The 23,627-nt window shown below is 49.9% G+C and overlaps 1 protein-coding gene across 2 annotated transcripts in view; it reads left to right on the top strand.

Moving 5' to 3' along the window:
• The window catches only part of Itga3 (integrin subunit alpha 3), a 30,736-nt gene that overhangs the window by 3,216 nt on the left and 3,893 nt on the right, over nt 1-23,627 (top strand). For both annotated transcript variants that reach the window (XM_051204622.1, XM_051204701.1), the window contains exons 2-23: nt 4,385-4,512; nt 4,936-5,015; nt 6,961-7,210; nt 9,155-9,241; nt 9,620-9,827; nt 10,282-10,478; nt 11,924-12,012; nt 12,110-12,246; nt 12,413-12,499; nt 13,332-13,399; nt 13,511-13,647; nt 14,223-14,372; nt 14,461-14,558; nt 14,797-14,944; nt 15,169-15,237; nt 15,730-15,809; nt 15,890-15,967; nt 17,196-17,298; nt 17,449-17,631; nt 17,812-17,934; nt 18,613-18,726; nt 19,565-19,663. In XM_051204622.1, coding sequence (XP_051060579.1) covers nt 4,385-4,512; nt 4,936-5,015; nt 6,961-7,210; nt 9,155-9,241; nt 9,620-9,827; nt 10,282-10,478; nt 11,924-12,012; nt 12,110-12,246; nt 12,413-12,499; nt 13,332-13,399; nt 13,511-13,647; nt 14,223-14,372; nt 14,461-14,558; nt 14,797-14,944; nt 15,169-15,237; nt 15,730-15,809; nt 15,890-15,967; nt 17,196-17,298; nt 17,449-17,631; nt 17,812-17,934; nt 18,613-18,726; nt 19,565-19,663 — 2,713 coding nt within the window. The remainder of the gene's footprint in view (nt 1-4,384; nt 4,513-4,935; nt 5,016-6,960; nt 7,211-9,154; nt 9,242-9,619; nt 9,828-10,281; nt 10,479-11,923; nt 12,013-12,109; nt 12,247-12,412; nt 12,500-13,331; nt 13,400-13,510; nt 13,648-14,222; nt 14,373-14,460; nt 14,559-14,796; nt 14,945-15,168; nt 15,238-15,729; nt 15,810-15,889; nt 15,968-17,195; nt 17,299-17,448; nt 17,632-17,811; nt 17,935-18,612; nt 18,727-19,564; nt 19,664-23,627) is intronic.

The raw sequence follows: 23,627 nt of genomic DNA, 5'->3' as shown, positions 1-23,627 counted from the left end.
GACGCCACATAAGGCCCCGTGGAGGGAGAAGAGCAGCTCATTTGGGAGGTGTTCGCTGCCCCTCCCTGCCCCTGCTCTGTTGTTCCCTCTTATTCTGGCCTGACTTCACTGACAGATTCCTCTGGGTCCCCTCTCCCTTTAGCTGTGGAGAATGAGGGTGTCCGGGAAACCTGGGAGGGAGTGGCTCCTGGAAATGAGGTCATGCCTGAGGTAGGCAGGGGCTTGGCTTACCTGCTGTACTCTCTTGAAACATACTCCCCAGGCAGGGCAGGTTCCAGGCAGCCTTCGTGGCTCGTGCCAGCAGAATGGCACAGCGTCTGTGGCTGTGGGAACGAGGCCTGGTGTGGTTTCTCCTTCTCCACTGGATTTCTCCAGTGGCCATTCTAGACCAGAAGGCTATGAAACAGGCAGGAGGTGCCGGAGGGCTGATCTTGCAGAGAAGGAAGGGGGGGGGGGTGGCATCCACCTGTCATGACAGGACTCAGAGAGGAAGGTAGGAGGATGAGGATGTTGGCAGTTTGCTGGATGTCCAGGGTACATAGTAAGACCCTGTCTCAAAAGAAGGGAAGAAAGGAACTGTCCATTGCTATAAGGGGGACTAAGGTTAGACAACTCACACAATGCCTCAAAGGGTCAAACATGGGAAACCCACTGAAAAGCCAGGGAAAGGAGAAAACCAGCCTTGTTCTTTTTTACTGAGGGCCCTGCCAAGGTCTCTTTCTTCCATCTTTCTCAGTCTATCTTCCCTTCAGCTTGCTGCTCTGGTTCTAGGGCTGAGTCACCAGGGGAGAGGGGGCTGGGTAGGCAGCAGCGTGAGGAGGGGTAGGGGAGGGTAGCGAGGGCTGCAGTTTCAGCCGCCATGGGAGAACCTCTGGGGAGGTGGCTAAATCAGGCAGCAGGGCATAGAGCTGGCATCCAAGAACTGGCCTCCCCCTTACTCAGGCTAAAGCAGTTCTCGCCTTCCTCCTGCCTCCATGCCTGGCATAGGGGAGCAGCGATGAAGACCCCAAGGAAGGCCCTGGGGGTTCCCCAAAATCTTCCCATAGGAGCCACCACACACATCCCTAAATGAAGTTGATAGATTTTCTTTGAGCATCACTCCACCCCCAGAGTCCTAAGGGCCTCTTCTTCTTTGGGGTGAGCCAGCCTGGTGCCCTGAACTCTCTTGGGTCCCATTCCCCAGCCTTCTCAGATCCTGCCATTTTCCCGTTCAGTTATTCTATTAGCTTTGAACTGCTTGGGAAAGATGGAGGTGTGGAGGGTTGGTCAGGGTGAAGAGTCTCATTCCCTGCACTTGGAGCTGAGGGGCTCGCCAGAGGCCAGGAGGGGCTTTCTAGCTGGAGCCAAATGAAAGGATGAGGATGCAGGCTGTTGAGAGCCCTTGCCTTCCGTTTCATCCATATGTCTGCTCCCCCCCCCCCCAATCAGCTTGACTCCAGGAGAGGAGGTCCTATCTCTTGAGAGCTTTATTTTGCCTTTGCCCCTTCTGTCTGTGACTGGGGGGGAGGGGTGTGTGTGGATTCAGTGATGGTCTGGGAGAGGTCAGCTTTTTTAGATTTAAAAAAAAAAAAAAAAAACAAAAAAAAACCTGGACCTGCTATTCTATTCATTTCAGTTTGCATACTAGTAAGGTCTATTCCAGTTTTGGGATTTACTAACCCGCCTTTACATATATCTGGCTGTGGTAGGAGGAAGGTGAACCCTACCTACCCTCTGAACCTTCTTCTTCCATCCATGTGCAGGCCTCTGGCTGTAGACCACTGCATCCTGGGCTGGGAGCCAGAGGGCCTTAAAGGGCCTCTGAACAGGCCAAGTAAGAGCTAAAAATACTCCAAGGGATGTGGGGGAGCTCCCTGTGGAATCTCTCAGGAGGGAGGAGCCTAGGGATTAGGGATTTGGCCCCTTCCCAGTCCCCCATCAGTGGGCACAAGGCTGGTACCAGACAAGGACAGGAATTCGAAGACTTCGCGGAGTCTTATTCTAATCCAGCCACAATTTGTGTTTGGCTCTGCCTGTTCCATACTTCAGGCAGCTAAGAAGAGGGGTCCCTTGATCCCTCCTAGTGGAGACAGACTTGGGAAGCTCTTCAGATGTCTCCTGCTAGATGAGTTAGGCAGGATTGTAGCAGCCATAGAGTATTGCATCCATTACATCGTATGCTCCCCAGATCCCCGTTCACCCACTAAAGCCTTCAGCTCTCCAAGCTTGTTGTAGCACACCCCACAGCCAACTCTGAGCTTCTTTTCTAGATGAGCAGACACCAGCCTCTTCCTCCCTTCCCCCAGTGGCTGCCTGCTATCCCCGGGATGTGAAAGTCCTACTTTTGTTCACCCCTTCTAAACAATGAAGTAGTCTGTCCTTTCTCTCTGTTTCAGGTTCCCTAACCTGCAGTATTGGAATTCCTGAGTCCCCAGAGAGAGTCTGGAGTCAAGTTAGGGCCAGTCCTGGTACCATAGAACATCAGAGCAACAGTGCTCACACCAACCACGCCTCCTCAGTCAGAGAGCCCGTTTTCCCCAAGCCCTGGAGTAGGGGGTTGCAGCTGGATTCCCGGTTTACAGATAAGACACTCAAGACTCACAGGGAAAAGAAATCCTTAGCTCCCAGGTTGTGATGTCTCCACAGGCCTTAGCTTCCTTCTCTCATTTGTCAAGCATGCCAGGGGATGGGTGTGTACCTGTGTTGAGCCAGGGTGGTCAGGCAGGTACCCTCCCTAGCCTGAACAGAAGTTGGCTAACGGCCTGACTGTTATATCTGTTGTCTTACCCCTCCCTAGGGTGTTCACAACACTACTATGGGGAAGTTTTGTCTCTGCCCTGAGGAACAGCCACAGAGTCTGAGCTGCAGATGTGAGGTGCAGGCAAAGGTCCACCCCTTTCCTAGTACCTCCAGGCAATGCATTCCTGACTCCCAATAGGCGGAGGCACCCCAGGCCCCAGCATGCCCAGACCCTGCCCTACCTACTCCCTGCCGCCCTTGCTCCTAGGTCCTTAGCAAGGCTGTAAGCACAGCCATTGCTCAGCACTTCCAGACTGGCAAGAGGCCTGAAACCTGGGAGCCTCAGGGCCACGGTGCTAAACAGAGGGGCACCTGGGAAGTTCTGCCGCCCAGGAGGCTGAGTTGGCAGGAAGGCGGCAGAGGGCATGTGCTAATCAGAATATTGAAAGGCTAAAGGACAAGATATAAGGACTCAGTTCTGAAGCTAGACTGCATAGCCTGTGGTCGATGGAGATCTTCTACAAATACACAAGGGTAGTCTGAGATGGGATGGATGTCAGGGCCCATCCTGTCTGCTCTGCTTGAGTGACCCCTTCTGTGTGGGATAGGGTTCCAGGGTCCTAGCTCCCTTGTGGGAATTTCTTGTTGTTCCTAAAGATGGGTTCTGGGGACAAGGTGATAGCTCTTTTCCACTCCCAGCCACTGGAACTCTGCTCTTGGACCACACCAGTATCCAGCCCCATCCCAAGGTGGGGGCGGGGGTGGGGGTGGGGGCAGATGGAGGTATCATTCTGCTCACATAGAAGCCTGTGCCTCCTAGAGCTGTGTGCTCGGTATTCCAAGAGAGATCTGGGCTTCCAACAGCTCACCCATCCTTACGCAGACTCTCTCTTCTACCTCCCTGCTGCCCCCAGGACTCGAACCCAGAACCACCATCCCTTCACATCATCTACCTTTACCCATTCGGAGACCAAAGGGTCCCTTCAAAAACCCAGATCTGGGTCTGGGAGTGTCCTTCGGCTGATAGAGCGCTTACCCAGTATTCTGGAAGCCTTGGCACTTCCTAGCACTATATCAAACTGAGCGTGGTGGTACACACCTGAAAATCCCAGCATTTGGAAGGTGGAAATAGGGGACTCAGTAGTTCAAGGTCATCTAGCCTTGGCTCCGCGAGACCCTGTCTCAAAAAGAGAATGAAATAAAGAACAAAACCAGAGCTGATCTTGTCACTGCTTTGCTGGGGTTCCTCTGTGATTCCTCTAAAGCCTTTCTCATGGCTCATATGCCTCCCGCCATGTTCTTCCTGGGTTCTGGTTGTACAGAGGGCTGGTGTCTGAATCACCAGCTTGCTCATGCTTCCTGGCCTTTGAACATATTGTACCCTTGCCTTGGCTGCCCTTCTTCCCTTCTTCTTGGGTGACCCTGGGCCATTGTCCTCACACTCAGGCCATGGGACCTCATGTACAGACCTCTATGCTTTCCTTGTAAGATACTTACCTAGTGTGTGTTTCCTGACCTGCCTTCCCCTGTGATGGGGCTGAGGTTTATTAATGTCACATCCCCAGGACATGGTATGGGTATTTAAGTCCATGCTTAGTGAGTGTTGATTTGCAAGCTGGCTGGAAGGAGGCTTGGAAAATCTGGCTCACCTGCCTCCCTTCCTTAGGCTTCTGGCTGGTGCTCCCCGGGACCTCGCTGTGGCTGATGGCTACACCAACCGGACTGGTGCTGTGTACCTGTGCCCCCTCACTGCCCTCAAGAATGATTGTGAACGGATGGACATCTCCGAGAAAAGTGAGAAGAGCTTGGGAGCTGAGCTAAGTCAGGAGCCTGGCAGAGGGAGCCTAAAGAGGAGATAGAAGGCTAGCCTGTTAGCAAGGCAGGGTGGCTCATGCCTATTATTCTAACACTTGTCCTAACAAGGCAGGACAGCAAGAACAAAGCTAGCCTGGACTACATGGTGAGTTTCAGAATAGCCTAAGATATATAGGGACTCTGACTCAAAAAACAAACAAAAACAAAACAAAGCAAAAACAAAGCATAACTGGCATACTTCTTGTCTGCCTGGGAAGAGGGGCAGAAAAAAGGGACAGTCATAAGATCGTGTGAGCTCAGAGCAATGACAGGCAGGACACAGGAGGAGGGAGGCTGTCTTTGGGAGGCATTGGGCATTGAAATATGAGGGACCCTAGTTCATGAGTCTTCCTATTCCTGCAGGTGACCCCGACCATCACATTATTGAGGACATGTGGCTTGGGGTGACTGTGGCCAGCCAGGGCCCTGCAGGTAGAGTCCTGGTAAGTGAGCACTTAGCATCATCTTTCCAGAACCAAAGAGGACAGCAGAGGGTGGTAGGCGACCCTCTGTTCATGGCTGTGGCCTTGCAAAGTCTATTTTTGTATTCTTGTGTCTTCATAGGCCTGTGTGTGCCCTGATCCCTGTGCTCTGGGAGAGGGCTGTCTGGCACTCTCCCAAGGCTGGGCATGGTGTGGGTCCTGTGTGACCTGCATGGGTGCTCACCGTTTGTGGGAAAGAGCAGAGAGAACTTAGAGGGGGAAAGGGCAGAGAGTGCCCGGGGCAGCTGGGCGCTGGCAGGCACTCCTTCCTGGGAGGCTGGCTGCCGGAAGAAACACAGCCCTGGTAACCCTGGCTCATCCTGGCACTCCCTGCTGTCAGTTGTCACCGTCTACTGCCGACAATTCTTCAATGTCAGCCCTTGGAGAATCTCAACTTCTGTATCCCACACTGACATTATTTTGATTTATATAAACTTTACATATAGTGTACGGGGCAGATATTAACTTTTTACGAGCTTTGACCAACGATAAGCCTATCTCAGCATGAAACAGAGAGGATTTGCATCACTCCAGAAGGTTCTCTGGGCTGCCTGTGAGCAGTCACCACCCCTGTGGCCATCACTGCTATGATTTGTGCCCTTTGAACACCATCATAAGCTACAGGTTGGCAGACAGTTCCCCAGACCACCTTTTTTTTTTTTTTTAATCCCCTGTTGTTTGTGGGTGTGAGTCTAGAAGTTTGTTTAAGTGATTGTAGACTCTAGGATTAGCTACTTACCCACCTTCACTCAGTCAACAAATATTTGGTCAGCACCTACTGTGAGGACCAGAAATTTAGCAGCGCCTAAGGAGAAGTTCCTGTGAAATGCTAGTGGCGCTCACAGCTGTGATGGGACAGAAAAAGCAAATAAGCTAGAGTGTCACCTGTTTCTAGATAGTGTATAGCCCAAAGGCTAATTCAGAACACTTTTCACCCCCTGGAAGCTGGCTTTCACTATTAGATGTGGCTGCCCAGAACTCACTCTGTAGACCAGGCTGGTTTCAAACTCAGAGATCCACCTGTGTTTGCCCCTCTAGTGTTGGGTTTTCAGTGGGTGCCACCATGACTGGCCAGAGTCCTTTTAAAATTTATAGTTTGCTTTTTTTTTTTTTTTTTTTTAATGTCCCTTTTGGCTTTGTTGGGGATCAAACCCAGGGCCTTGAAAACACTAAGCCATGGTCAGCCCTAAAGTAACTGTACCGTTCCAGCGATTTTCCCAGTATGTATATATGATGTGGGACTGGAGAGATGGCTCAGCAGTCTCCAGTGCTGGCTGCTCTTCTAGAGGACTAGGGTTCAATTCCCAGCAACCCACGTGGCAGCTCACAACAGTGTGTTAACTCCAGGTCTGGGGGATCTGATGTCCTCTTCTGGCTTCTGCAGGCACCAAACATGTACTTGGTGCCCAGACATACATGCAGACAAAACACCTATACACACAAAAATAAGACAAAAATAAATTTAAAAGTTACTATATGAGAAGAGCTTGGACTTCTGCTTGGCCTATAGTAAGTGTTCAATAAGTGTTCACTGCTATTACTGATGCTATTATTGCTATTATTTTAAATGATCCTTTCATTAAACAACAGGGCCATTTGGGGATGAGAGAAGCAAGTCCATAATCTCTGAGTAAACAGCTCCTTGTAGACCCAGGAGCCTAAGCCCCACATTCCCTCATTCTCCAATTCCTTTCACCAAGGTCTGTAAGCTGCTCCTGGCCTCCCCAGATCTGTCTTGACCCTAGATTTCTAAATAATGGAAAGGGGCTATGAGTTCCAGTATCCCCACAGGAAGAAAAAGAAGCCAGAGTTCCTCTTTGGCCAGCAGTGTCCAGGCTGAGAGGTAGAGCTTGCCATGAGCTCCCTGATCCTGACTAAGGCTGTGTGTGTGTTTGTGGGTTCCTAGGTCTGTGCCCATCGTTATACCCAAGTGCTATGGTCTGGGCTAGAGGACCAGCGTCGTATGGTGGGCAAGTGCTATGTGCGAGGCAATGACTTACAGCTGGACCCTGGCGATGAGTGGCAGACCTACCACAATGAGATGTGCAACAGCAACACTGACTACTTGCAGACGGGCATGTGCCAGCTGGGCACCAGCGGTGGCTTCACCCAGAACACGGTGTACTTCGGTGCCCCTGGTGCCTACAACTGGAAAGGTGGGGAACTGGGAGAAGGAGGGGCAACAGCAACCACCTATCCCCAGTAAGCCACTGGGACAAGTCTTTAATCCTAGCTCTCAGGAGACAGAGACAGTGCTTCCAGGGTGAAAACCGTGAGTTCGAGACCAGCCTGGTCTTCAGGAGTTCCAAGACAGGCAGAGCTATATAGTGAGACCCTGTCTTGGAAACAAACAAACAAATAAAAACAAAGTATAGCCAGTCTGTGGTGGTGCATGCCTTTAATCCCAGCACTCAGAAGGTAGAGGCAGGAGATCTCTGTGAGTTCGAGGCCAGCCTGGTCTAGAGGGTGAGTTCCAGGACAGGCTCCAAAGCTGCTCCAAAACTACACAGAGAAACCCTGTCTTAAAAAAACAAAACAATAACAGCAACAACCCCAAACAAACAAATTTAAAAAAAAACCTTCACCAAAATATAAATAAATAGTTAAATAAATAATAAGGAAACAGATTGGCCTGTCTGACATCAGGTCAACCTTTGGAAACTTTTATAAACATGCTTCTGATACAAACACTAAAATCTCAGCTTAGGACTTGTTAGAATTAAGAGCAAAAATTGTCAGCAAAAAAAGTGGCCAACATTATCCTATGATCCCAGCTACTCAAAGACTGAGGCAGGAGGATACCATAATCCTGCCTGGGATATTGAGTTCAGGCCCAGCATGGGTAACTCAGCAAGACCCTGCTTCAAGATAAAATAAAAAAGCGAGGACAGCACAGAGTTCAATGGCAGAGAACTTAGCTTGTGTGAGTTTCTAAGTTCAATCTTCAGTACCACAAATTAAGAAAGGGAAAAAATAACAAATGCCCCTCCTCTCCCCCAACCTTCCTCCTCCCATTTCCCAGGGTTCACAGTGTCTTAGGACTCCTTCCACACTTAGTTTAGTATTTTTTAAAAGGTTTATTTATTCATGTATTTTACGTATATGAGTGATCTGCCAGTGTGATCCCATTATAGATGGTTGTGAGCCACAGTGTGGTTGCTGGGAATTGAACTTGGGACCTCTGGAAGAGCAGCCATGTTCTTAACCACTGAGCCATCTCTTCAGCCCTCTATAGATATCTCCTTAAAGACAAACAGGATCAAACTCAATGTTCTGGTCTTCCACTTTTCTCTTCTCATTCATCAAAAGTTAAAAGCTGTGTCTCAGGTCAATTCTCACAGGACTATCCTTTTGAACTTATAGAAGATTTCACTGTCTCAAGATTCTTGCTTAAAGGGCTGCAGAGATGGCTCAGCACCCACAAGGTGGCTAACAACAGTCTGTAATTCCGGTTCCAAGAGACCCAATACCCTCTTCCGGCCTCTGCAGTCACTGTATGCCAGTGGTATACAGATAGACATGCATGTAGGCAAAATACCCATACCTATAATCACGTAAACCAGGTGTAATGTACATGCCAACAATTAGGACCCTCAGGCCTGAGGATCATGAGCTCAAGGCCTGCCTGATCCCCTGTACCTGGAGTTACAGACCATTATGGGCCACCATCTGGGTAGTGGGAATTGAACCTAGGTCTTCTAGAAGAGCAACCCAGTGTCCTTGTTCACTGAGTCATCTCTCAGTCAGCCCCCGCCCCGCCGCCTCAACCCCCCCCCCCCCCGCCTCCATCACACAATTCTTAAAGAGGAAGTGATTTATCAGCGGGGCAATAGTGGCACATGCCTTTAACCCCAGCAGAGACAGGTGGATCTCTTGAGTTTGAGGCTAGCATGGTCTACAGAATGAGTTCCAGGACAGCCAGAGCTATATATAGAAAAACTCCGTCTCAAAAAACAAACAACAACAACAACAAAAAGGCAGTGACTTAAAAGTGGCAGTGCTCATACATAAGTGGTTATTGTTGTTTTGGGAGGTGGCTACGGCAGAGGAAAAAGATAGTGACCCATACTTCCTGCTCCCCTTCCCCAATGCTTCTGCAGGAAACAGCTACATGATTCAGCGGAAGGACTGGGATTTATCTGAATATAGCTACAAGGGTTCAGAGGACCAAGGAAACCTCTATATTGGTAAGCCCCCATGCTGGTGGCGCATGGGAGGATGGGGGAGGCCAGCTTCATTCCTAAGGCACTGGCCCTTTTACCTCTGGTGCTGTGGGGTGAGATTGCAGAGCAGTGGCATTTAGTTCAGTTAGTACACTCTGACAGAGCACCACCACCAGCGTGTGATGAGGCTCTGGTCCAAAGCTTCCAGATGCAAAGTTGTGTCGTCAAGCTCCAAACCCAGGGTGCAAGAGAGGCTACGAGTGTATCTGTAGTCCACTTTTTTGCTCAACTGGCATAGAGGAATAGGAGATTATAGGAGGATGGACAACTAGGGGGATAGGTCCAGTACGGAAGGGGACAAATTTCCTAGGTCCTTAATTGAACACTTTCCCCTCCTCCCAGGGTACACGGTACAGGTAGGCAGTGACATCCTCCATCCCACGGACATCACTGTTGTGGCGGGTGCCCCACGGCACCAACATATAGGCGCTGTCTTCTTACTGAGCCAAGAGTCAGGTGGAGACCTGCAGAGGAGGCAGGTGCTGGAGGGCACGCAGGTGGGCGCTTATTTTGGCAGCGCCATTGCTCTGGCAGACCTGAACAATGATGGGTGAGAATCTACGGACATGGGATATCCTCTGGAGTCAGGGAGAAAGGTGGGGTGGGGTGGGGTGGCAGGCTGGCTCAAGCTAGGTCAGGGAAGTAGTAGCTTGGCATTCACACATGCACTGTCTTTAGGGTCTTGCAATCACACTTTCTGGGAGTCTGGACATTTGCATGTCATTCGCATGACACCCGTGCTTGCTTGTCTGTACCTGTCATTCATGCCTATCATTCATAAGGTGCCAGTAGGGTAGGAGGAGCTTTTTCCGGGTGTGATCTCTGCCTGCATGATTTCTCCATGACATGCGTTTTCTATTTGGTGGGTCCTGTTGGCTTCTCGTGGCCTGTGGTCAGGTGTGTCATTTGCTCAGTTGCATGCATGGCTCTGGCAAAGTCATGCTCATTAAGTGACAGTTATGTAGTGTATCAGGGGCCAACCTCACACTCCCACTCCTGTGCAGGTGGCAGGACCTCCTGGTGGGTGCGCCCTACTACTTTGATCGGAAGGAGGAGGTAGGGGGTGCTGTCTATGTCTTCATGAACCAGGCGGGCACGTCCTTCCCAGATCAACCTTCCCTCCTGCTTCATGGCCCCAGTCGCTCTGGCTTTGGCGTCTCTATAGCCAGCATTGGTGACATCAACCAGGATGGATTCCAGGGTATGAGCCTGTGCCCCTCCTTCAGCACCCTCACTGACTGAGCGCCAGTTGCATCCCAGGTTTAACAGGACTCACAGCTCAAAGGGATGCTAGGACAGGATGTGCAGAGGATGCTACAGAGGCTGCCCTAGAGTGGGTGATAAGTGGTTGGGCTGAGAGTGCACAGAAGAGGGGCACAAATGGCATGCAGCACGAGTATAGGAACTTGCAATGTAATATACACTACTGAAGTGTACACTGGGGACAAGCTGGTAAATGCTCTGAAAGCTGGGCAGGGTAAGTGGGGCTTTTCTATCTGGGTCATAGAGAGAGTAGGGTGGGGAGGTATCCACAGAAATTGTTGGAGCACGGATGATATATATATATATATATGTATATATATATATATATATGAATGACTTGGTACTTTGGAGGGTGATTCTGGAGGGGGGTGGGATGGAAACCTGGGGAGATAGAATCAGGGATGTACCATATCAGGTGATGAGAAAGGATGGAACAAGGAGGGACCCTCAGTGGCATTGCCTTGCAGGTTCTCTGCAGGCCCTGGGGAGAAGTCACAGGGAGGGCACATTAGGGCGTGAGCTGGTTTACTGAGGGAGCACTTAGCCTACCAAACATCAGTTCTCTGACAACCTCAGTCTCCCAGAACACAGCTGAGAACCAAAGGGAAGGCAAAGGCTCCTAAGAGGCAGAAATGGATGCCAGAAAGGTCAGCCAATGGGCCAAAGCACTTCCCACAGAAGCTCAGTGTTTTCCGGTTAGGGTCCACTAACTCTCCCTGACTTCCTTTAGTTACCCAGGCCTTCTCAGATCAATTGTAGCAGATGAGTCCAGCAAAGATTGAGATCACCAAATGTGTTGAGCTTGAGGAAACATCGCTTAGACTATTAAAAATCTTGACACTTGAAGGTCCACTATACTGAGCAAAGTGCAATGTAGTATTGTAGTTATAATCCAGTTTCCTGGCTGTGTGACCTTAGGATTTGAGCCTGCTCATCTATAAAGGGGATAAATAAGAGTAGATATCCCCACAACATCCTTTAAAGCTTAAGTGAAATGGATGCTGTGACTACTAGCAGTGATCAAGGGAGAGTTGCTTCTATTCTGGTCTTGATAGAAAATGTCATTAGAAGAACTAAAGTGTCTGGAAAAGTATTGACGGGGGGTGGGTGGGATGGGGAAAGTGGGAAACTGAGTTATGCTGGGGGAATATGGGACATAGTTCTGTCTGAGGCACTGATCTGCTTTCTGACTTTGAGGAAGTTTCTTCTCCTTTCCCCAACCTCCATCCCCACCACAGCTCTGAAGCTATGAAGTTCCTTGTTGTTCTGCATACTTCTGCCAGGGTGAGGTCAGTGCCACGCTGGGCTCAGTGGCCTAAGGCAGAGAGTGAAAGAACTCCGGGGCCCGGAATGCCTGGTGACCGCTCTATCTTTCCTCCCCAGACATCGCTGTGGGAGCTCCATTTGAGGGCTTGGGCAAAGTGTACATCTACCACAGCAGCTCCGGGGGACTCCTCAGGCAACCCCAGCAGGTATGAATGCATGGTGATGAGCCTGATACCCATGCCCCCCAGGGCCTCCTCCAAGCATGTCTCAGAGCCTGTCCCCACCACTTCCTCTTGGCTTCAGATAGTCCATGGAGACAAACTAGGACTGCCTGGCTTGTCCACCTTTGGCTACTCTCTGAGTGGGAAGATGGATGTAGATGACAACTTCTATCCAGACCTGCTAGTAGGGAGCCTGTCGGACCACATTGTGCTGCTGCGGTGAGCTAGGAGACTGTGTGCAGGGGCATGTCCTTCCTTCTGTCCTCATCTTCACAGAGCCTCTGCCCTGCCCACCTTCTGCAGTGATCCACAAAAACCTGGATCCCAGCCCTGGCCTGGGGTAGGCCGGAAATACTAACATCTGCCTGTTTTCTTGTTGCTACAGGGCCCGACCTGTCATCAATATTCTCCAAAGAACCTTGGTGGCCAGGCCAGCTGTGTTAGACCCCTTGCTTTGTACACCTACCTCCTGGTGAGACTGTCAGCCCAGTTCTTCCCACCCACTCTTTATGTCTAGGCAGGCCAGCAAGGCCTCAGGCCCTAAGCCCTTCCCCTGGACACTCCTGATGTCCCACCATCAGCAGTTGGAGTCTAGGGCCAGCAATAACTTCCCTCTCCGATGTCTTTTAAAGTCAAAGTTCCTTGCAGGAGCTAATGTGTGAGCAGGTTAGGAACAGGAGCTCCAGACCATCTGGCTCAAAGCCGAACTGACCATTGCTGGGGAAGAGCAGGGAAGACTCTGAGGAGTGAGGGATGGAAGGAAGGGGGAAAGAATGCTCTTAGATGGATGGGTGCTGGGAAGGAGACTCACCCTGGGCAAATAATTAGCCTGAGTCTCAGATAACATATAAAAGGTAATAACCAATTCACAGAGTCCTTGAGATAATTAAATGAGATAATATACAAAGAAAGCCCTGAGCACAATACTCTGTACCTAAGTGTTCAAAAACAGTGGCGAAGAAAGTGATAAAGATTGTAGTGACCCTGAGGGCTGATAGCAAAGGGGTCTATTGAGCTGAAAAGCAGGGACAGGTGACAAAAGATCTGAAGATCCCAAGACCCTGGGCTGGGCCTTCAGTTGCCAGATAACATCAGACGAGTCCTGCTCCCTGGGCCTCGGCTTCCCCACTAGTGACTTCTAGAAACCAGACTTCCAGAGCGAGAAGTCACCACAGCTTTGCAGACTCCCCAGTTTTGCTCCCAACTTAGCCCCCCAAGGCTCCTGAGTTCCCTTTGCCTAGCACAAGAGTGAGAAGTCCCTCCCACTGTGACCACGCCCTGCTATGCATCCCCCCCCCCAACAGTGTTCAGGTGGAGCTGTGCTTCGCCTACAACCAGAGTGCTGGGGACCCCAACTACAGGCGGAACATCAGTGAGTGCTGAGTGGGGGTGGGGAGGGTGGGGGCGAGGGGGGTGCTCAGGTGGGAGGGATGGTGGGGAGGAGGCTCACCTGGATCGTGCTGACTGCCGGGTCTATCTGCAGCCCTGGCTTACACACTGGAGGCTGACAGGGACCGCCGCCCACCCAGGCTCCGATTTGCCCGCAGCCAGTCAGCTGTCTTCCATGGTTTCTTCTCCATGCCAGAGACGCATTGCCAGACACTGGAATTACTGCTGATGGTAAGAGAGGAGCTGTGGGGACAAGATGGGGGCTCTGAGATTTCTGGGAGAGGTGGCCAGTGTCCCTCAAAGTCAAAGCTGAGGGACAGGGGTATCCCCAAAGTCAGAGGTTGGAGAAGTCTGGGGGACAGGGATTGGTAGCGTAGCACACAGCATGTGGCACTCACGGTAGGAGGGGGATAAGCCAGGGGATGGGGGTGGAGATGGGGCCAAGGGCTTATTTCCTTGGAAAAGAGGTGTTGGCTCTGACCCAGTCTGGAAAGAATGGGTCCCTGCCTCAGAACAAATTCAGTGCCTCTTTGGAGCATCGTGGTATAGGAGGAAGTGAACCGGGAGATCCATGAAGTAAAGAGAAGCACCCATCTCTGGGTACAAAAAGCGCTCTATCCCGGGGAGGCCAGGCAGTACAAGATGGTAGGACTCAACTTCACGATTGGATTAGTGGGGATTTAGCTTAATTTGGGGGTTCAGGGCAAAGAGAACCCTAGTATCCCCTTAGGGCTTAGTCGGACTAGGGTTTAGAGAGCTAGGAGGATTCAACTTGGGGGCTGGGTTCACCTCATTGTCTTCCTCAGGACAATGTCCGTGACAAACTCCGTCCCATCGTTATTGCCATGAACTACTCCTTACCTTCGCGCATGCCCGATCGCCTCAAGCTGGGAATGCGGTCTCTGGATGCCTACCCAGTTCTCAACCAGGCACAGGCTATGGAGAACCACACTGAAGTGAGAGGGGCCTACCCTGGGCCAGGAGGAATGTGGTATCAGAGGGAGATATGGGGTGCAGTCCTCTCAAGCCTCCCACTGTCCCCAGGTCCACTTCCAGAAGGAGTGCGGACCAGACAACAAGTGTGATAGCAACCTGCAGATGCGAGCAGCCTTCGTGTCTGAGCAGCTGCAGCCTCTGAGCAGGTGGTATCTGGGTGATGCTGATTGGTCAAAGGCTAGGCGTGGCCTCATTGGCTGACAGAATTGGGGCGAGGCCACACTGGCCAGGGCGGATGTGGGCAGAGGGGCTTTAATGAGCCCTGTTAAGACCGTTTAGTAAGACCTGTTTGGCCCAGCAGTGGCTTTCCTAGCCCTGGAGGCCCGAGGGGCGGAGCCTAGTGGAGGTGGGGCTTGTGGCTTAGTCCAGGGCTCCTCTCTTCAGGCTCCAGTACAGCAGAGACACTAAGAAACTGTTCTTGAGCATCAATGTGACTAACACGCCGAGCCGCGAGCGTGCTGGGGAAGATGCCCATGAGGCGCTGCTCACCTTGGAGGTGCCACCTGCTCTGCTTCTGTCCTCAGTGCGCCCAGTGAGTGCCCGCCGCCCAGGCTCAGCCCAAACCGGGCTTCCTGTCTATTTGCACCCCAAAGTATATGACATCTACTTGAATTATCCTTTGCTGTGGTATGCTCACCTCCTCCGGGACTGGGCTCCCTCTGCTACTTGGGAGACAAGCCTTTAGGCGTTCTAACCGTGCTCCACAGTAGTCGGAAGACAAGCATAACCCTGACCTTATTTGCTTTCTTTTCTCAGTCCGGGACCTGCCAAGCTAATGAGACCATCCTGTGTGAGCTAGGAAACCCCTTCAAACGGAACCAGAGGGTGAGACCTGGCAACAGCCTCCACTCCTGGAGGGTCCTGGGGCGAGCCCCTAGCCCTCTTGAAGCAAAGAACTAAAGTGGAGGTGGGAAGGCCCAGCAGGGGGTAAGAAGAGGCCAAGAGACTAAGAAATGGTGCCACTAGGGAGCTATCTATGCATGATAGGGTAGGTGCAAGCAAGGATACCACTTTGGCTGAGCCCTGATGGGGTGCTCACCGCTACACCTGATATCACCTTTTCGATGTAATATTTCAATTTTCCCTAACAGAAAGCTATTTCACGGTATGGGAAACAGGCTTAGAAAATTTCAGTAGCCTGCTTAAGCTTGTGCAAAAGTAGCTGAGATCCCCAAAGTGGCAATGAGGTCACCTAAAGAGACAGGGAACCAGGGATGGATAAGGAGGAGGGATGGCAGTCCCTTGCCTAGATCTCCCCCATTCCATCATCCCCTGCTGTGTTTCAATGTCTCTCTGTTACCCTGACCCTTGTGCTAGATGGAGCTGCTCATTGCCTTTGAGGTCATTGGAGTGACTCTGCACACAAGGGACCTTAAGGCACAGCTGCAGCTATCCACGTGAGTGACCCTGTAAAGCTTGTCTGGTCAGGGCTGAGCTCATGTCCTAGCTCTCCTTACCACCTGCATTTTCTCCTCAGGTCAAGTCACCAGGACAACTTGCAGCCCATGACCCTGACTCTGCAGGTGGACTACACACTCCAGGCCTCACTCAGCTTGTGGGTACCGTTCTGTCCCCCAGTTCTGTGCCTGAGCCAGGTCCTCCCTACCCTCAAGGTGCTCCTAAGCTCCTCTGACACTTCTTGGTCTGCTGTCCTCCTAGGTCATCTTTTCCTAATAAAAATGGCCACCATGACAGTTGCATTATTATTTCCCTGTAACACAGTAGGAGGCACAGAATTAACACTTGAGGCTAAGGTGGTGGTCTCTACCCTTCATTTAAATTTTTCCACTTTATTTTCTTGATCTGTATCTCTGGGTATGTACATATATGTATGATGTGTATTTGCATGTCCACATGTGAGAATGCAGATATGTGCATGCTGTGGAACACATGTAGAAGTCAGAGGATCATACGAGGTGTTAGTATGACCTGTTTGGCCCAGCAGTGGCTTTCCTAGCCCTGGAGGCCCGAGGGGCGGAGCCTAGTGCAGGTGGGGCTTGTGGCTTAGTCCAGGGCTCCTCTCTTCAGGCTCCTGCTCGCATCTGCAGGTCTCACTTACACCTTGTTTGAGGCAGGGGTCTCTTTGCTGTTGGCCATTGCATACACCAGAGGAAATGGCCTGTGCATTTCCCACCTCACATTAGGAGCACTTGGATTACAGATATGAGCTACCATACTCAGCTTTTGAGTGGGCTCTAGGGGGATTTGAACTCAGGGCCACACACTAGCATAGCAAGTGCTTTACCCCACTGAGCCACCTCCCCAACCTTCCCTTTCTTCTAAGATTTATTTCATTGTATGTGTATGAGTGTTTTGTCTGTGTGTATGTATGTATCATGTGCATACCTGGAGCCCTTGCAGGTCAGAAGAGGGAGTCAGATCCCCTGAAACTGGAGTTAAAGATGGTTGCTAGCTGCCGTGTAGGTGCTGGGAACTGGGCCCCAGTGCTCTGGAAGAGCAATAGGTGCCCTGAGCCATCTCTTCAGCCTTTCCACCGCCTTTGTGAGAGCCCACTGTGCAAAGATGTCAAAGACCTCTTATTGACTTTGCACCATTGCCTTGCATTGTGCCAGCCATTACTAACTCTGCCTTGTAGGCAAGGAAGCTGATGCTCAGATAGGATCGTTAGTTTGTGTGAGGACACACAGCTGGTGTATGGTAGAATGGGGGCTTATACTTATGCATTATGGGGGACTGTAGTCAACCAGCCTTGGCACTGCAGTCCCCTCTGGCAGGGCTCTGGCCTCCTGTCCCCTTTGACTCCAGTGTCTTTCTTACCCTAGGATGACACATCGGCTACAGAGCTTCTTTGGTGGGACAGTGATGGGCGAGGCTGGCATGAAAACTGTAGAGGATGTGGGAAGTCCCCTGAAATATGAATTCCAGGTAAGAGCACCTCTGGGGTCCTGGCTAGAGACTCTTAGGAAAAGCAATGGGTCTGGGGTTCAAAAGTGGGAGGGTTGAGGGCTGTTGAGTTGGAGGGAGTTTCCCAAAAGATGATAACCATAACAACATGCAGGTCATGTGTGCCCACAGGTGAGCCCAGTGGGAGATGGGCTGGCAGCCTTGGGCACACTGGTCCTAGGTCTGGAGTGGCCCTATGAAGTTACCAATGGCAAGTGGCTGCTGTACCCCACGGAGATCACCATCCACAGCAATGGGTCCTGGCCCTGCCAACCACCCGGAAACCTTGTCAACACTCTCAACCTTACTCTCTCTGTGAGTTCATCAGCAGGGATGTGCCGTGTACACCTCATTTGCGTGCTGGAGGGCAGGAAGCCAGTGTCTCCCCTTGACACTTCAGTTCTCTTTGGGAGCCTGAGTCCCCTCTGTACCTTCCCCGTCTCCCATCAGCTGGTCTATCTCTCTGTCTTCCCAACAAATCTCTGCCCTCTTCAGGACCCCGGAGACAAGCCACATTCTCCACAGCGCAAGCGGAGACAACTGGATACCCGGGGAGACCAGGGTTCCCCACCTGTCACACTAGCTGCTGCCAAAAAAGCCAAATCCCAGACTGTGTTGGTGAGTGGCCAGGGCAGAGGTGGGGAGACTACACAGCCTGTCACAAGGCACATGGGCATCAGAGACCCATGAAGCGAGGGAGACAGAGAGCACTCACACAGAGACATCAGTCTTAAGAGGTGCTGTGGACCTGGGCCTCAAGACAGACTTACCTCCTACCCTAAGGGAGAATCCAACATAATGGACCCAAAGAGAAGCTTCTGGCTGGGCTCCAAGGCCTTATACTCTGTTGGGAGCCATTTTGTTTAGGCATTTGGGCTGGGGCAGGGCAGGAGGAAGTGTAGAACAGAGTGCTCCATGTAGGAAGAGGTTGAGAAGCAAATATGGGGATCCAGGGGAGGCCCAACTGGCTAGAGAAGTTGAAGGGACATCCTGAGCCAAGAGACAACACCCAGAGTACTTGGCTTGGGAAGGATTTCTGAGGCTGGGACTTAGCGGTCTGAGCAGGAGCTATGCTTCATGTTTGTGTTCACTGAATCAGGTGAGTTGGGCTCAAGAATGCGTCTTGAACATACGTTTGAGAAGTAGAGGGAAGTGCATGAGCAAAATGATGAACAGGCCGCTTTGTCACTCAGGGGTAGGATGAAGTCCAGAAGGGTAGAAGGTGAGCAGAGCCAGCACCACGTCTGGAGAGCCAGGCTGTCTCATGTCTGTCTGTCTATCTCCTATCCACCTCAGACCTGTGCCAATGGCCATGCCCGCTGTGTGTGGCTGGAGTGTCCCATTCCCGATACCTCCAACATCACCAATGTGACCGTGAAGGCACGGGTGTGGAACAGCACCTTCATTGAGGTTAGTGCTGGGTTCGGAGGCCTCCACTGTCGTCCCCCTGGGTGAGGAGAGTGGCAGGGAGAGATCGAAGCCAGCGTGTGTGTGTGTGTGTGTGTGTGTGTGTGTGTGTGTGTGTGGTGTGAAACAGTGTCATGTTCTGTACAGTTGTGTGTCTAATCATTGTGGACCACGTTGGTGTAATGGTTGTGTGTCTGTGTGTGAGTGTATAATGCTTCCAAAATGGCCTCGCATGTGTCCATTCTGTCTCTGTGCCTTTGCCGCTGGTCCTCCCCGCTGGAATGCCAGCTTGTTTTTCCGTCTCTCTGTGTGAATTCCCTGTTCAGCCATAAGGTCTCCATCAGCCTGCACTTTCATCACTGAGATCCTACCTGACTTCAGCTCTGGAGTCCATGCTTCGGAACTGCACACAACTTTCTCAGAAGTTGTATGGGTCCTCTGTCCTGCCTGGATAGGTTATGGTTACTCTCACACTAGCCTTCTCTTGCTACCTAGTCTCACCCCTTTTTTAGGCCTAGACTCACTTGCTGTTGTTTCTACTCAGTTTCCAACACAGGATCACAAAAGTCACTTTGGGCAAATGAAGGGGTGTGGCCATGTGCCAGAACAGGTACTAGGGTAGAATTAGTCCCTGAGCCTGACCTAGACAGTGACCTTCCCTGTCTCTGCTGTCCCAGCATCAGCACAGGACCCAGTGCACAGATGAGTGGATGGCATGCATCTGTGTATATGGAGAGGCTGGATGCCAGGTCCTTTGAGGATGCTGAAGCAGGTAGATTATAGAGTCAGGAGGGATGCTGGGAGAGATTTCAGCTGCTAGACCCCTCTTTCTTCCTTGTAGGACTACAGAGACTTTGACAGAGTCAGGGTAGATGGTTGGGCCACTTTGTTCCTGCGAACCAGCATCCCTTCCATCAACATGGAGAACAAGACCACGTGGGTGAGTAGATGTGCTAACAAGGGCAGCAGTCTCAGCAGGCCACACAAGGCAGGGCATCTCTAAGAGGATGCTGATGCTGGGCCTGATGGTACAGGCCTGCCATTCTGGTTTCTTGGAGACAGAACAGAAGAGTCTCAAGTCTACCTGGGCTACAGAGTGAATTCAAGGCCAACCTGGACAACTTACTGATATTCTGTCTCAAAACTAAAAGTAGTGAGGGGTTGGAACATGGCCCAGTGGGCAAACACTCTGGTCTATAAGCGTGAAAACTTCAATTTGGATCCTCAGCACCCAAGCACCTAGTTAAAAGCTGGGCAAGTTGGCACATGCCTGTAACTTCAGGCTGAAGACCAGTTAAGGCAGGTCGATGCTGGGGGCTTGCTGGCCAGCCAATTTAGACAAAACAGCTACTGGTTCAGTGAGAGACCCTACCTAAAACAAACAAACAAACAAACAAGAAAAACATAGAGAATGATAGAGGAAGATATACAACATTGATCTCACAGGGGGACCCACACATGTATATGTACACACACACACACACACACACACACACACACACACACACACACACGATCTTAAAAGAGAGAAAGGCTGGAGTAGTGATGCATGCCTTTAATCCCAGCACTTGAGAGGTTGACACAAGCAGATCTCTGTGAGTTCAGGCAAGCCTGGTCTACAGAGTGAGTCCCAGGGCAGCCAGGATTACATAGAGAGACCCTGTCTCAACACCCACCTCATAAGAATAATGAAATATAACAAATAAGTAAATTTTAAAGGGCTAGCTGTGGTGTAATATGCTAGAGGCTGATACGGTAGATTGACCCAAGTTTGAGGCTAGCCTGGGCAACTTAGTGAGCTCAAGGGCAGCTTGGGCTACTTTGTCTCACAAAAATCAAACCAATCAAACAAATCCTGAGCAATAACATTTGTATGTATGGCTGAAAAGGCATAGAGCCTTGTGGAATGACACATATCACTAAGCATACAACAACAACAACAACAAATTAAATTATGGATAGCAGAAAAAAGTCAATATTCTCTCCTGGTCACATCTTTTCAAATTATTCCTGTCCAAGTAAGATTCAGGAAATTCCAAAGGGGGAAAAAAAGTGTTTTAAGTTACAGCTGGAAGAAGTATGACGGGTTATTAATTATTTGTTGTGAAAAAAAGGATGTAAGTGGAAACAGGAGACATACAGGGCGGGGTAAATGGGAGTTTGGTGAAATACTCTATGATACATTTCCTAAAGTAAACCAACGGAATGAAGAAGAGTGGAGAGAGAGGACAATAGCCGGGAAATATCGTCTAGGTTACAAACTGTCTCCTCCTCCTCGAGACAGGGTCTCATGATGCATCCCTGGCTGGCCTAGAACTTTGTAGACCAGGCTGACCTTGAACTCACAGAGATCCACCCGCCTCTGCCTCCTGAGTGCTGGGATTAAAGGTGTGCACCACCACGCCTGGTCTTTTTTCTTAAAAATGAAATTAAGTTTTATGGCGATGTGTGGGTGTGAGTTCAGGCACACATGCTGGGGTCCGTGTGGAGGTCATCCATCTGGCCTTCCAGGAAACACTTTTCCACTCTTACGGACTCTGAACTGCATTCTCAATGAGTGTAGAAGAAAGCTCATGGCAGCACATGTCTGTAATCCCAGGACTCAATATGAGGCAGGAGGAGCGACAGTTCAAGACATTAGAAGAGTAAGAAGAGCATGTTTGAGAAAGACAAGCTACCTCATACTGCCAACAGCATGCCTTAAGGTTAAATGAGATACTTAAATTTAGGAATTAAATGTGTGCCAAAATAAAAGACAGGATAATTTTAGAGTAACCCTTAATCATGGGGAGAGTGAATTATGTATTTTGTTTTTAATTAAAAATTTATTTTTATGTGTATGAGTATTTTGCTTGCATTTGAGTGTATCACGGGTATGCAGTGCCTTCAGAGACCAGGAGAAGGCATGATCCCTGGAGCTAATAGTTGTGAGTCACCACGTGGGTGAAGGAAATCAATCCTAGATCATCCATAAGAGCAGCAAGTGTTCTTAGCCGCTGAACTGTCTCTCCAACCCCCATTTTTGTTTTGTCTTGTTTTTGTTTTTGTTTTTCTAGACCCAGTTTTTCTGTGTATCCCTAGCTGTCCTGGAATTCGCTCTGAAGACCAGGCTGGCTTTGGACTCACAGAGATCCACCTGCCTCTGCCTCCCTTGTGCTGGGATTAAAGGCATGCACCACTGACACCAGCTCCATCTTTTTTTTAACTTAAAATTGTATTATCTCTTTTCTGGAGATGGAGTGTGTGTACCACAGTGTACATACAGAAGCAGAAGCTAAAGAACAACTTGTAGGAGCTGGTTCCCATCTTCCACCATGGGTGCCCGAGCACTCAGACTCAGGCTTAGCTATGAGAGTTTCTGACGTGCTGAGCCATCTCACTGGCACTACCATTTGTTTGGGGGACATAAGATGTCACCATGTAGCCCAGGCTAGCCATAAACTTTGAGAGAGGTCCTCTCATCTCTGTCTTCCAAGTGCTAGTATCAGAGGTGTGAGCCACCAGGAGTGTTTTTACTTCATTCAATCCCAAAGTTGCAAAGGATGGACCTGAAAAATCAGCCTATATGAAATTGTAAATCCATATACAACAAAAGATGATAAGCCAAAAGGTCAAGTTCCAAAGGAAGGTGGTGAAGTGTGGATATATCTTAACATTTCAATATAAAAGCTAATGTAAAAAGGCAGTGTATGTGAGATGAAATCCAAGTATGTAACTTACTCATAAAGAAATTAAAAAAAGCAGTGCAGAGATGGCTCTTTAGTTAAGAGTGAGCAATGTTCTGCTGAGTGATAGTGGTACACTCCTTTAATCCCAGCACTCTGAAGGCTGAGGCAGAAGGATCTCTGGTCTACAGAGTGAGTTCTAGAACAGGCTCCAAAGCTACACAGAGAAACTCAGCCCCCCCCCAAAAAAAAACAAAACAAAACAAAAGAGTGCCCACTGTTCTAGAGAAACTTTGAGTTCGGTTCCCAGCACACATGTCAGGCAGCTCACAACCGCCTGTAACTCTGCCTCCAACTGATCAGACAACCTCTTCTGAGTTCCATGGGAGCCTGCACTCACATGCACATACCCACACACAATACACATGATTCAATGTAAAACACATGCATCTGCATAATTTAATATAAAAATAACCTTTTTTAGCTGGGCATGCTTATGCACACCTTTAATCCCAGCACTCTGAAGGCTGAGGCAGGAGGATCTCTGTGAGTTCAAGGCACTGTAGTCTACATGGCAAGTTCCAGGACAGCTATGGCTACAATAATGACACCCTGTCTCAAAAAACAAAGAAACCAATAAAACTCTAAAAGTAAATAAATAACAAACAAGAGTTGTTTGCCTATCTGATTGGAAAATACTGAAAAGAGATACGCTGCCTGGTAATGGTAGGTGGTGGGAAATGCCACTGACTGGAGTATAAATTGGTGGCTTCTTTGTGGAGATGCATTTGTCAATATTCATTAAAATTTAAAGCACCCTTTCCCTTTCATCATGCTCATATATTTCAAGGAGCTCACCAGACAAGCATGCCAAGATGAATATATAGGGATATTTTAGAGTATTGTTAATAGGAGCAGGGAATTGGAAATGATCTGAATGTCAGTAGGAGATTGGCTCAATACGATGTGGTCCATTTCTACGATGACTGTGCGGCCCTCAGAAGAGATCATGTTGGCCTTTATCAATTGAGAGGGAAAGATGATGGTATTAATAAAAAAAAAATGGGGAAGACGAATCTTGCAGAAATGTGTATGTAGTGTGATCCCATCAACGTGGGGCAAATGTATTAAATATGTGGAGATAGCTGGAGAGGGCATATGGGTGCATGCCTATAATCTCAGCACTTAGGAGTTGAGACAGGATTAAAAGTCTGAGGCCAGCCAGGGCTAATAGAACAA

The sequence above is a fragment of the Phodopus roborovskii genome, unplaced genomic scaffold, assembly GCF_943737965.1.
Source record: "Phodopus roborovskii unplaced genomic scaffold, PHOROB, whole genome shotgun sequence".
NCBI classification, from domain to species: Eukaryota; Metazoa; Chordata; class Mammalia; order Rodentia; family Cricetidae; genus Phodopus; species Phodopus roborovskii.
Note: the sequence above shows the minus strand (reverse complement) of the source record. Positions and strands in the feature narration are given on the sequence as shown.